At 55.7% G+C, this 12,973-nt stretch overlaps 4 protein-coding genes across 4 annotated transcripts; 2 read left to right on the top strand and 2 right to left on the bottom strand.

Annotated features, from left to right (window-relative positions):
* Positions 1–203: 203 nt before the first annotated feature.
* On the bottom strand, positions 204–3,999 carry GUITHDRAFT_101317 (hypothetical protein; the record flags this gene model as incomplete). The annotated part of the gene is made up of 13 exons (XM_005839787.1): positions 204–623; positions 681–1,062; positions 1,236–1,276; positions 1,325–1,366; positions 1,555–1,605; positions 1,702–1,821; positions 1,919–2,399; positions 2,495–2,598; positions 2,656–2,743; positions 3,052–3,179; positions 3,233–3,772; positions 3,819–3,905; positions 3,949–3,999. 13 exons carry the CDS (start codon positions 3,997–3,999, stop codon positions 204–206), a joined length of 2,535 nt encoding a protein of 844 aa, XP_005839844.1.
* Positions 4,000–4,458: 459 nt separating this feature from the next.
* GUITHDRAFT_133286 (hypothetical protein) lies at positions 4,459–9,410 on the top strand (the record flags this gene model as incomplete). The annotated part of the gene is made up of 18 exons (XM_005839786.1): positions 4,459–4,880; positions 4,926–5,024; positions 5,070–5,219; positions 5,880–5,925; positions 5,983–6,591; positions 6,663–7,634; positions 7,676–7,738; positions 7,781–7,825; positions 7,871–8,038; positions 8,120–8,188; positions 8,230–8,293; positions 8,403–8,455; positions 8,502–8,551; positions 8,602–8,786; positions 8,854–8,990; positions 9,069–9,137; positions 9,179–9,232; positions 9,267–9,410. The coding sequence occupies 18 exons, from the start codon at positions 4,459–4,461 to the stop codon at positions 9,408–9,410; spliced, it is 3,399 nt and encodes a 1,132-aa protein (XP_005839843.1).
* A 68-nt stretch (positions 9,411–9,478) lies between these two features.
* GUITHDRAFT_101315 (hypothetical protein) lies at positions 9,479–10,544 on the bottom strand (the record flags this gene model as incomplete). Its single annotated transcript, XM_005839785.1, has 2 exons — positions 9,479–10,363; positions 10,413–10,544. 2 exons carry the CDS (start codon positions 10,542–10,544, stop codon positions 9,479–9,481), a joined length of 1,017 nt encoding a protein of 338 aa, XP_005839842.1.
* Positions 10,545–11,526: 982 nt separating this feature from the next.
* GUITHDRAFT_133284 (hypothetical protein) lies at positions 11,527–12,680 on the top strand (the record flags this gene model as incomplete). Its single annotated transcript, XM_005839784.1, has 3 exons — positions 11,527–12,278; positions 12,428–12,521; positions 12,585–12,680. 3 exons carry the CDS (start codon positions 11,527–11,529, stop codon positions 12,678–12,680), a joined length of 942 nt encoding a protein of 313 aa, XP_005839841.1.
* Positions 12,681–12,973: the final 293 nt, after the last annotated feature.

Raw genomic sequence — 12,973 nt, 5'->3', positions numbered from 1 at the left:
AGGAGGAGGGGAGGGGGAGTGGAAGGAGGAGGAGGAGGAGGAAGCAGCCGCTATATGCAGAGCCCTTCGTTACTTGCGCTCATGGCGGCAGTGGCAGGGGTGAGCGGGGAGGAGGGTCCGAGAAGGAAGCTACTGGTGTTGAAGAACTCGTTGCTGTCCTCGCAGTGGGTGGAGGAGAAGGTCTGTGACTCGCTGCTGGTCGCTCATGGAGCTTCCTTCTTCTCCTCCCAACGCATCCCTGCCCACGCTGTGGCTGACATGCTGAATCTCGTCATGAGAACGTCGCTCTCCCCCCTCAAGGTCTGTACGCGCTCCTCCTCTCCTGCTCCTCGTCCTCCTCCTCCCTGTGTTTGTCTCCAAGCTTGACGCATCGCTTGGTCAGGCCATGGCTGATCGCGTTCGATCTGATCGAGAGGTCGCATCCTCGCCTCGGGTGGTTGTGACGCCAGGAGGGACAATCCTGTGATGGGCTGCAGCCTCTCCTCCTCCCCTCCTCCCTTCCAGCTCTCCTCCGTCAAGTTCACACGTTCGGCTCGAACCAGACCAGATGGATCGGGCTGTTTCTCTCGCAGTTCATCTTCTTGCATGGACTGATCGCCGGGCAGCACCCGTCTCGCTCGACTCTGCTGCAACTTCAGCCTCCTCCCTCCCTCCCTCCTCTCTATCTGCCTTTCCCTCACCTTCGAATCGGATTGTTCTCTAGACGCAGCCACCTGGTTGAGCGAGTGAGGACTAGAACGAGCAGCAGCAGCAGCAGCAGCAGCAGCAGCAGCAGCAGCAGCAGCAGCAGCAGCAGCAGCAGCAGCAGCAGCAGCAGCAGCAGCAGCAGCAGCAGCAGCAGCAGCAGCAGCAGCAGCAGCAGCAGCAGCAGCAGCAGCAGCAGCAGCAGCAGCAGCAGCAGCAGCAGCAGCAGCAGCAGCAGCAGCAGCAGCAGCAGCAGCAGCAGCAGCAGCAGCAGCAGCAGCAGCAGCAGCAGCAGCAGCAGCAGCAGCAGCAGCATACAAGGGCATCATGTATCTCCCGATGGGCTGCGGGTAGAGCTGTTTCACTTCCTCTTTCTGCCTGTCGGTCAGCAGCAGGCGGAAGAGGAGGGAGAGAGACGACCAGCAGGAAGCGAGCTCCAGCAGCAGAAATGTAGTTGTCCGACCTGAAACTACCTCATCTCTGCCTCCTCCCCTCCCCACCAAACCACACCACGCCCTCCCCTATCCTCTCCTCCTCTTCCCTCTTCTTACAAGTGAATTTCTTGCACTTGCTCCCCTCGCCTCAGGTCTCGCTAGCAGTCAAGTCAGGTTCTCCTCCCCATCACTCTCCACATGCGCACGTGCGCCACGACCAAGTCCGAGATGGCTTGAGCGGCTCCATCCTGCTTCCGCGATGAGACACAAGAGCAAAAGAGGGATGGAAGAGAAAAAACAAGACGGGAGGGGAGGGGAGGGGAGAGGAGGAGAGAGGAGAAGCCAGGACAGGTGAGATGAGTTGAGGCAAAATGGGAGGAGAGGAGAGGAGAGGAGAGGAGTGGAGAGGAGAGGAGAGGAGAGGGGGCATCAGTACCTTGCACGCGTTCTTGTACGCTCGAATGACCTTGACAAAGGCCTTCTCCTCCTGCTCACGTGAGTGACGAACAAGGTCACAGACGAGCTCACTTGGATCAAAACTTTCATCGCTGAGCAGAGATGCTTCATCCCGACGTCTCCGCACCTTCAGCCCGCCAGTCAGCAACACAATCCTCCCCTCCTCCACTCGCCTGTTTCCTTCCATTTTAAGGTTGATTCCAATCCTCTTCGACACTTTCAAGTCTCTCACCGTCCTCCGAACCACCTGCAGCATGTGAGCGCAGGAGCGGACAGAGCAGGAAAAGCAGGAGGAGCAATGGGAGAGTAGAGGGAGACGGAGGGAGGACGAGACGGTGACTGACATCCAACGCGATCGGAGCAATGCGGACAAAGTCGTCGTCCGAGAGAAGCTTTTCACTGAGAGCAAGAGAGATGTCGTTGTGCTCTATCGAGATGCTCTCTTCCACCAGCATCCTCATCCTCTCCTCTTTTGTTCCTCGTCCTTGAATCACCTGCCATCCTTCCTCCTTTCGCGGCTCCTGCCTGACTTGGTTGCTCGCCGCAGCCACTTCTGCTCCCCGTGGCATGCTGTTCTCCCTGACATGCTGCTGCTGCTGCTGCTGCTGCTGCTGCTGCTGGCGATGGAAGTATGGGAGGTGGAGGGGAGGGACGCGGGAGGACTCGCAGAAAGACTTGGTACACTTCCTTCGCCCGCTGACCTCACTGAGCATCGAGCAGCACGAGTCTCTGAGCGAGAGAAAGCGGCTGCTGTTCCAGCCGTCGATGATGTTGTCATGTAACCTCAGGTAGAGGGGGACGCGATTCTCCCGCTCGTCGATGTACCTGATGCGCATCCTCTTAGCCTTGTGGAAGGCAGAAGAGGAGAGTAGAGAAGAAGAGAGAACAGGACAGGATCAGAATGAGAAAAACGAGCTCACGGGTAAATCTTTCTGCAGGTCTCCAGGAGGCGCAGGGCACCATCGTTGGAGATTTGATTGTGTGAGAGGTGAACTTCTCGGAGAGGAAAGAACTTCTTGTACGTCTACAAGTGGACGTCAGTCGAGGAGCAAGACGTCAGAGGTAGGAAGAAGGAAACAACCTTGTGTTGGAGGTAGATCAAATGAGCTATAGCCTCTGCTCCTTCATCTCCTATCTTGTTGCTGAAGAGACGAACAGCATGCACATATCTAGTGACAACTTTGAGACGACGGCGAAGAAGACGAGAGAAAGAAAGAGAAGGCGAGAGGGTGACAAAGAGCAGAGCTGGAGGTAGAGGAGGACAGAGAGGGGGTAGAAGAGGAGAGACAGAGGTAGAGGAGGACAGAGAGGGGGTAGAGGAGGAGAGACAGAGGTAGAGGAGGACAGAGAGGGGGTAGAGGAGGAGAGACAGAGGTAGAGGAGGAGAGAGAGGGGGTAGAGGAGGACAGAGAGGGGGTAGAGGAGGACAGAGAGGGGGTAGAGGAGGAGAGAGCATAAATTTGTTGTTTCTATTCACCCGATCTGCATCTCCAGCATGTTGGAGAGACACTGACAGAGCGCGAGAAGCTGAGAGTCGACCATCTCCGTTTGCTCTAGCGCGATCACCACAGGAACAGGAGTAGGGCAATTCCGAGCTATGACCGTCTGCCGCAGGCAGGGAGTCAGTGGAGGAGGAGGAGGAGCAGCAGCAGCAGCACATCGATGATGCCCTTGGTCACAAACTCCACGTAGGAGGAGGGAGAGACCGCAAAGTCGTCCGCAAGGAACGGGTTTCCTATGACGTGAATCGCCCCGTCATCTTCGTCAAACTTGATGCATCTTGCCAAGGACGGAAAGTTGAGAGGAGGATCGGCGGGCTGGTGCCTGTCGGCAGGGACGTCGACAAGTATGGCAGCGGCAGGGAGGCTGTCGACAAGCACAGCAGCGGCAGGTTCTTGACTGCCAAGATGCTGGTGAGGAATTTGAGGGACTGGAGGAACGGTAGAAGCGAGAGGAGGGAGCGGAGGGACATTGTCCTGTGCGTGTTTCTGGTCATCGTTGAGATCCTTGCGGGAGATCAGGGAGAAGGATTCGATCGGGACAGAGAACGAGGCCCGGTAAGAGAAGGCGCGAGAAGAGTCCTGGAGGAGAGAGCCAGTCTCGCTCATGTAGAGGCTGACTTGTAGGGTCGAGATGATCTCACTGCATTGGAAGCATCTCGTCTCAGTCAGCATACCGGTGTCGCACTTGGCTGCAGGCTTTGAGGTTGTTAGGAAACCTCTCCATCCATGAGAGCAGGCTGACCTCCTTCCCCTTGCTCTGTCGGATAATCTCCTTCCCCAGGCAGCAGAGGCACATCCTATGCTTGCAAGGTTGGACCTCCACGTTGGGCTGCGTCGCCCATCAGACTACGCATGTCGCTCATCGCGCATACCTCGTTCTCCATGCAGATGGAGCACTCCAAGTCTTCTTCTTCCATATACATTGCCTTGAGCGGAAAGATTAAGTGAATGAAAAGATTGACAGCGAAGATCAGGGACAGAGAAGAACTTTGTTGGTAGCATCGCTACCTTACATCAGCTTCTCCTACCCTTCTGTACTTGTTCTCCTCCTCGTCCCTCGTTTCCATCTACTCCCTCCCTCCCTCCCTCCCTCTCTTCCACGTTGCTTGTCCTCTTCTTAGCTCATTTCTCAGTTCGACCCGCGCTGTCTCCCCTGCTTTTCTTGCTGCCCTTCTCTCTGACGGCCTTTTGCGTGAGGCGGACTTGATACTGCTACCACGAGATCAGTCGCTTCATGGCAGTCGCTTCGCCTTCCCCATCCATGCCCTCCCCCGTGTAGTCATCATCAAGATCTCCTCCTCCTCCTCCTCCTCCTCCTCCTCCTCCTCCTCCTTGATTTCCCTGTCGCTCCCCCTTCCCTGTCGCTCCTCCTTCTTCATTCGATGTCCTTTGCGTCCTCCAAGGTTCTCCTCCTCCTCCTCCTCCTCCATGGCAGCACTTCCTTCGCTCCCTTGTCCTCGAACCTCTTTCCTGATTCTTTGGCGAGTTCATCGTTCTGCGTAAGACCGAAGATGCCCTTGAAGTCGTTGAGGTCCCGCGCGTGCCGTCGCTGGCAACCCAAGATCGTAGCAAGTTCGGAGGGAGTCTCTTCTGAGGTGAACAAGGAGGATGCAGTGACTCGCGATGAAGTTGTTGCACAGAGGAAGCGAGCGCTAGAAGCTGCTCTCCAACAGTCTTCCTCGGAGGAGCTCATGTGTGACTATCCCCACGAGCCATGCGAGTGCAAGTCGATGCTTCTCCCTCCCGAGTTTGAGGCCTCAGCGAGCTTGTGCATGCACCTGGCGCTGGTGCCGTCCTTGCAAGAGTGAGGGAGAGGTCAGGCGTAGGAGGTGCTGACAGGAAGCCGCAGGAGACTGATCTCCCTGACCTCTCCAGGACTAGATCCGATCGAGATGGCATCCGAGCTCGAAGCCCTCATACAGAACGAGCTCTCTTCCAATGCATCCATGTGACCATTTGCTGCTGCTGCTTCCTGCTGCTGATGCATTTCAAGATATTTCGAAGCAGGCTCAGTCGTGCGCGACATTGTGTTGGCTATAGGTCACCAGGGTAACGTGACGCACCTTCCCCTCTCATCCGATTGCAGAGGATCGGCGATCCCGGCACATGCAGCTACAAGCGGTCGCGAACATCTTCAGATTGAGTGAGTGCAGCAGAGCAACTCTAGTGATGAGCTTACTTGTAGATGAGCTTACTTGTAGATGAGCTTACTTGTAGATGAGCTTACTTGTAGATGAGCTTACTTGTAGATGAGCTTACTTGTAGATGAGCTTACTTGTAGATGAGCTTACTTGTAGATGAGCTTACTTGTAGATGAGCTTACTTGTAGATGAGCTTACTTGTAGATGAGCTTACTTGTAGATGAGCTTACTTGTAGATGAGCTTACTTGTAGATGAGCTTACTTGTAGATGAGCTTACTTGTAGATGAGCTTACTTGTAGATGAGCTTACTTGTAGATGAGCTTACTTGTAGATGAGCTTACTTGTAGATGAGCTTACTTGTAGATGAGCTTACTTGTAGATGAGCTTACTTGTAGATGAGCTTACTTGTAGATGAGCTTACTTGTAGATGAGCTTACTTGTAGATGAGCTTACTTGTAGATGAGCTTACTTGTAGATGAGCTTACTTGTAGATGAGCTTACTTGTAGATGAGCTTACTTGTAGATGAGCTTACATGTAGATTACAATGCTGCGGGATGGTGACAATGAGGTCTAGATGTCAAAGAGTTTGAACTCACTGCCGACGGATGTCATCAGTGGATGTTTTCTCCCAGGGGTCGCGACCCTGTTCACCCGGGTCAGTTTGTTTCACCTCCTCCGTCGAGGTGACAAGCGAGTAGACGAAGACGTGAGAGTCTGTTTCGATGACGGACACTGCTGGCCGATCCTCTCCAGGAGCCTGCAGGAGAGAATCGCCAAGCACAAGGCCGTGGAGGAAGTGAAGCTGCAGGACATGAAGGTGGAGGATGAGCCGCAACAGCTGGCAGACCCTCCGCCAGGCTTCCTGTCGCTGAAAGATGGCATTGGTGACTTGAAAGCGATGATGCCAAAACACTTGGCTGAAGTAAAAGAGGATACTAGTGAAGACGACGAGGTCATGGCCTTTGCCCTCGGGATTGTTCTGCGGGGGAACATGGCGGAAGAAATTCAGTCGATGCAGAGGAAGTTGAAGGAGAGCGAGCAGATGTCGAGACTTTTGAGTCTAAAAGGTGTCAAGGTAGAGGTCCTTGGAAGGATGAGGGAGAGCGAGGGAGGAGGAGGCGTCTTCTTGGAGTTGAAGCGATTCGTGAAGGGGAGGAAGATGATGGCAGGGCTGATCGACACTCTGAAAGACAACTTGCAACTGTCGGGGAAGAGGATGAAGTGGAATGCCATTCCCTTCACTCTGAATCGCACGGGGTCGAGCGAGACGACAGAGACAATAGACGAGACGATACAGACGATGAAGCTGTGGGTCAGTGTCGACAAGAAGAGCCTTTTCCTGCTCTCCGAAATCTTCGCACACGTTGAGCAGGTACGGCATGCTCGGGCCAACTCAGAACAATGATAGAGGGTCAGTTGTGCAGGCTGCATGCGATACGAAAGGACTTCAAGCCGCTGCGAGGCTTGCTTCCTCTGCTCGAGGTTGAATGGAAGGGCAGCGTAGAGAGCAGCGAGCTGCGGCAAGCGATCATGCAGGTACAGGAGACCGTCGAGGCGATGCAGGTGGGGGAGAAGCTGGAAGAATGTTTGGTGTCGACCATCTCGGCAGCCGAAGTTTGCTTCGAGGACGGGCAACAATCTTTCAACCTCTTGCACGAGGTGGCCTTTGTACCTGCGGAGCTCGGAGCTACTCCCTCGACTTCGACGCCTTCGACGCCTTCGCTGAGAGTAGCAGAGGAGGAGAGTCAGAGAGCTGACGCAGGGCAGGACGAGCAGGTTGAAGATCGTACAGCAGGACTCGCACAGGATGAGTTTGGACGGTGGAGCATGTACAGTTCGGGGAAGAAGGTGGGTAGGCTGTCGATAGAGGACGGGAAGCTGTTGGCATATCAGTCGTTCCCGTTGCGAACAGTCCTCAAGAATGACTTCAACTTCACTTGGGAACCGGAGAAACGAGCATGGACCAAACCTGTCCAAGAATTCCTGCTCATGACAGGGGCGGCGACCTCGGATACGCAGGAAATCTTCCGCTTGCTCGTCCAGTCATACAACAAGAAGGTGAAGGAACAGGATCAAAAGGAAGTGAGTGAGAGGAACGAAGACACCAGCGGGAGTTCTGTGGGAGGTAGTGGGAGACAGGAGGTGAAGGTGGAGGAGGGAGAGGGGAAACTTCACGTGTACAACTCGTATCAAGTGAAGGAGGAGCTGAAGGCTCTTGGCTTCGTGTTTGACAGCACGCGCAAGTCTTGGTGCATGCAACTTCCTGCTGCTCTCAACGTCCTAGACGTGGCCTCGTCCTCCCAAGTTGACGTCCAAGTGATTCGGCGAGCTGCTTCTTCCTCCAAGTTGGCGCCGTCGGGCAGCCTCCCTGTCTCCCCCTCTCCATTCACTTCGGCAGAATTCGAGGCTACTCAGGTGAACTTGAGCTGGGGGTGCCGTGCTCATCTTTGCAACAGAACTGCAGGAGCAGTCAGGCAATGGAGCAGCCGCTGGTGGGCATGGAGAAATGTCGACCGATGGTGCGGCAGCTGCCATGCTGAGCCTCTGCTAACCTGCGACAGATGCTGGGTGATAAGATGCCCGACGTGTCCGGACGAGACCTGATGGTAATCGCATCCAAGACATGAACAGCTGAGCATATGCTGGCGCAGGCGATGACAAGCTTCTCAGAGGACATGCTGAAGAGAGACGTTCTCACGTGTCTCAAGCACTCGATGGGGCAGGAGGATGCGATCTCGACGGAGAACGTCGTGCTGGCTTACAGTGCGGAGCAGCTGATGCTAGCACTGCTGGAGCTCCTGGTGGGATCTGAGCAGAAGGTCTGCGACATCTCGTGACCTGCGAGAGCTGACGAGTCGCAGGCTCTCATGCCCTCTATGTGGAGTGCTCTCTACCCTCAGGTCTTGAGAGCTACTGGGGGATCAGCACGCGGCAGCCCCTGTGACTTGGATCAGCTTTCTCTCCCAGAGGTCTAGTCGCCTTGTCCGTGCGGTGACCTGACGCTCTCCAGCTCGCAAACCTGCTGGACTCTTCTTTCTCTGTCCTCGTGCTAAACTCTCCTTGCTCAGTCACGGGTGCGACTTGATGGAGGATCCTCCTCTCCTCCCAGCCTCTCCTCTCCTCCCAGCCTCTCCTTTCCTCCCAGCCTCTCCTCTCCTCCCAGCCCCTCTCACTTCTCGACAGGTCTGGAGCTCAGCGACTCGAGAATACGAGAGCTGCTGCAGCTCTGCCGCGAGGTGACGGCCGGTGTAGCAGCCGCACGTTCTCAGCTCGTGACTGCAGAAAGGCGTTTGGGTCCTGCTGGACATGTCGAACGCGCATCTGCTGGAGAGGTGGGTGACTCAAGCGCGTTTTGAGCTCGAGAGGTTGACTGTGCCGCCAGCACATTCAACTTTGACCAGACAATGTTGAAGCAGAGACTCGTTGTCGTCCAAGACTTCTCGCACTCCCTGGGTGATCAGCTTTGCGCGTCTACCATGAGCTCTGAGTATCCTGTTCTTAGGCATCAGCAGCTGGGGTTGTGCTCATGGTATCATGGAGAAGAGCTTAGCGATGAGAGTAGAAGCAGTAAGAGTTGTTGTTGCATCTAAGCGAGGTCTAAGTCCAGCAAAGAAACTTGCAAGCAGCGGAGCAGGCGTATCAGGCTCCTCTCTCTTCATGATGCACAAGTTCCTCTCGTGGACCGAAAGTTCCGCCAGGCTGGAGGCGACGGTGCTCTTTGACTTCGGCGTTGCTGGGGTGACGTCAGAACAGATCTCGCACCTCCGACGGGTCAGACGCGGCGCATCGAGAATGCTGGCCAAGGAACTTGAGGCTGACGACTCCTGACGCTGATGGTCTTCCCAGCAGGTTCCCGGCGTGAGATGCCTGCCATGCAAGGGAGGGTTTCACCTAGCCATCGACGTGACGGACTTAGAGGTTCTCAGCTTCGCCTGTTTTTCCTTCTCATGCTCGCGCAGTTGTCACCTGCTGAGGCCTCGGAGGTTCTGCGAGAGGAGGCAGCGGTGATGGAGGTCGCGACCTTCTAGCCCTTTGAGCCTCTTGCAGGTTTGCGCGGTGGCGATCGCACCGGGGAAGAAGAGAGCGTTGCTTCGCTTCAGCCTCACACAGCAGGAGCAGCTCCTGGCCAACGCATTTCGAGCCATCACTGCCAGTCTCAGGTGGGATAAGGACATGCTACAAGCTGCTTGAGGTCACATGCTACGTTAGGTTGCTTGCTCGTGATCTCAAGGAGATGGCATGAAGAAAGGGCGGCTGCTTTAATCGTCTCTCCCTCTCCCTCGCGCCTCCATCATTCGAAGCACATCCGGTGACGCTGCAGGGCTCTCCTTCCGCAGCTCCGCGTTCTCCTCCTCTAGCGACTTAGCGAGTCTTCGCTGGCGCTGTAGCTCGTCTCGGAGGGACTGCAGCTGAGCTTGTAACGTGATGACGTCAGCAGCTGGTGCGACTCCGTCGGCTCGTCCTGGGGAAGGTCTCGTCGGTTCTCTGAAGTCTTTGGGCTGTAGCTCGAGGATCGCAAGCTGGTTCTGCTCGACGGCAGCATCGAGTTCCTCCTGCAGCTGGTGTGCGAGGGACTCGTTGACATGGAGCTGCCTCCTCAGCTGCATCGCCTCGCTGTCTAGTGCAGCTTTGCAGCGACTCATGTGCTCAACTCGTCTCGCGGTTTCCAGCAGCAGGCTCTCTAGTTCTTCCACGCTTCCTCTGTTCGGAGCTTCGCTCTCAAGCACCGCAACTTTGGACGCCATCAGCTGGACAAGCGTCTGGCTGCGGCAGTTGGCCCTGACAGTCTCATGCAGCTCAAGCTTTGCAGCTTGCATCTCCTGCTCGAGACGGCTCACCCTCTGCTCGAACTTCGCCATCTCCGTAGACTCATTGCCGTCCTCTGAGTTGGCTTGGACCACCTCCGCCTTCCGATTGCTGAGCTCCTGCCACACCTCAAGCAGCTTTTGCTCTCGCTCGATCAGACATTCAAAGAATTCGTCGTCAACCTCTAGGCTGCTGTTACCCGTGCTCCACACCTTGTGATCTTTCATCCTTGATTCTTGCATGTTGCTCGGGACTCTATCCGCATATCGCAACTTGATTCCATACCTGCGGGTATGTGCGGGATGCGTTGCTTCTTGCAGTTTGGAGAGTGCAGGAGACTTGAGCAAGAACAAATCAGCTAGAGGTTGTCGAGTGTGGCAGACTCACTTTCTTGACCTTCCTCTTCGTCTTCTTCTCCATGTCCTGCTGCATCCTAGCCTTGAGGTCCTTCTGCTCTTGTCTGAGCATGTCGAAGAGATCTTTCACCTCTGCTTGTCCTTGGACGAGGGAATCCAGCATGTTCGTGATATCTGACAGTAGTGCAGTGTGTTAGATCCTCATGATGCGATGCTTACTTCCTGTAAACTCTTTCCTCTCCCTCTCCCCCTCCCTCTCCCTCTCCCTCTCCCTCTCCCTCTCCCTCTCCCTCTCCCTCTCCCTCTCCCTCTCCCTCTCCCTCTCCCTCTCCCTCTCCCTCTCCCTCTCCTTCTCTTTCCCCATCCTCAGCGGCCCTCCCACTTGCCCGTCCGAGGGTCCGACTGGAACCCCAGAATCTGAGGGGGGCTTGCTCCCTGTATCTGAACCCCAAGGACATGAACAAGATGGTGAAGCTGTGAGAGGGGGCAGGGGAGATCGACAGAGAGGAAGAGGAGGAAGAGGAGGAAGAGGAGGAGGAGGAGGAGGATGTCAAGAGAGAGAGCAAGACCTTGGGTTTCTTTGATCTGCCTCGCTCTTCTTGTTCTTCCTCAACAACGGGAATGCAAACTCGAAGATCCGCCGTCTAATAATCTCTGGGGTGAAGTGAGGTAATTGCTGCTTTTTTCCTTGCGCTTGTTCTCCCTTGTACTGACCTTTTGACAGCCTGAGCAAGCTGTGCAATGCTGGATTCCCGTCTTGGGAATGCAATGACTACCAGGAAGGAGTCAGAATGTTGGAAGAGAATGATAGAGTTCAACATGGAAAATTAGAGATCTTGTCTCCCAGTCCGCGTGAGATAGTGCGAGCAAAACATCTTGACATTCAGCTGCTTCTACGATACTCATTTCATCTACATGACTCGTTCAATCTTGTTCTCTCGTGCTGCCATTCCTTCCCTCAAAACTCGTGGAGTCAGAGCTACAAAGTGAGCGAAGTATGTGAGGCGAGCGAGTGCGGAGAGGGGAAGCAGGTTCTGCTCCGCGTGCCTTGGAGCAAGGACGTGTCAGGCCTCGCACACCTCTCCCTCTTCGTCGTCCATCACGAGCGCACGGAGAATGTCTTCGTGGCGCGACATGATTTCTTCATGGTCCCTGAGGAGGAGGATGACAAACGTCCTTGTCCTCGCCAGGTTGGTCTTCCCGCCTGCAGGAGTTGCAGGGTCGTGGGAGTGACGGACGGGATCGTCAGCTCGAGCTGCGTTGGGAACGATCTTCTCGAAGACGATCGGCGACAGGAGCAGGACAACAGCAGGATCTCACTGGCTCTGTTGGCGGACTGGCAACTGCTTCTCCTCTCTCCCTTCCCCTCTGCGGCTCAAGAGAAGGTCACCGTCACCATCACGTCCTGCGGTAGACCCGCACTGCTGGCCGAGACCATCCGGTCCTTCCTCGCAGCCAACACTCATCCCATCGAGGAGGTCCTGGTGATCGAGGACAGCGGGAACGCGACGCTCTGCCGTCAGCTCCAGGCGACTTACATGTCCAACTTGGAGGCGGGGGAAGAGGAGCCGTCAGGGCCCCCATTCCGCATCCTATGCAATAAGGAACGGGTGGGGCAGGTCGTTTCGCTGGATCGGGTGACTCAGCACGTGAGGACGGACTTTGTGTTCCACCTGGAGGACGACTGGACGTGCGATGGGACCGGAAACTTCATCCAGGACTCACTTGAAATTCTCCGCGACAACCCAAACTGCTTCCAAGTTCACCTCCGTCACCGCAAGAGCATGACCCACCCCGTTCACCCCCAGCTCTTCCTCACCAGCCGCTCGAGCATCCCTTACAGGAGACTCGTATACGGCTGGTACGCTGGAGACGGTCTCTACTGGCATGGACTGAGGTGCCCCTCCCTCCCTCCCTCCCTCCCTCCTTCTTTCGCTTTTCCTTGCTCCCTCGCTCTTCCTATCAATCTGCTTTACTCACCGCCTGCCCCATCCCTGCACTTTCCTTGTCCTGACCTCCTTGTGCTTCTTTCCTCACCTTCCTCAGCTTCGGCCCGGGCTTGCGGAGGAAGTCCCACATGCTCCTTCTCTCTCCCTTCGAGTCCTTGGGCTCGGAACTGCAGGCACAAGCAGCGTTCTATGTAAGAGGAGGAGGAGGAGGAGGAGGAGGAGGAGGCGGCGGAAGTGAGTGAGTTAATACGCAGAGTCATGGCCTCTGGGCAGCAGCGTTGGAGGAGGGAGTGATGGAACATACAGGAGACAGCGACTCGAAACGAGAAGAATGGGAGAGGCGGGACTGAGAGGGTGACAAGAGAGTCAGCAGGAGGACGAGGGGATGAGGAGAACAGTGACAGAAGGGGAGGAAATAAGGAGCTGTAAATTCGACTATAGAAAACAAAAGCGTGAGCCGACCAGCGACGGGATATGATGGCGGCAGAGATGCCTGGGGCTCATACTGACGAAAGCTCGCTCCTCCCCGCTCACTTCGCTTCCTCCTCCTTCCTCCCAGCCCTCATTCCCTCGGACATGTAGCCTCCGGGAGCACCCTTCCAGATGAAGACACCTGAAGGAGAGTGAGATGAGAGGAGGAGAG

This window comes from Guillardia theta, assembly GCF_000315625.1.
Source record: "Guillardia theta CCMP2712 unplaced genomic scaffold GUITHscaffold_7, whole genome shotgun sequence".
Classification (NCBI taxonomy): domain Eukaryota; class Cryptophyceae; order Pyrenomonadales; family Geminigeraceae; genus Guillardia; species Guillardia theta.
Note: the sequence above shows the minus strand (reverse complement) of the source record. Positions and strands in the feature narration are given on the sequence as shown.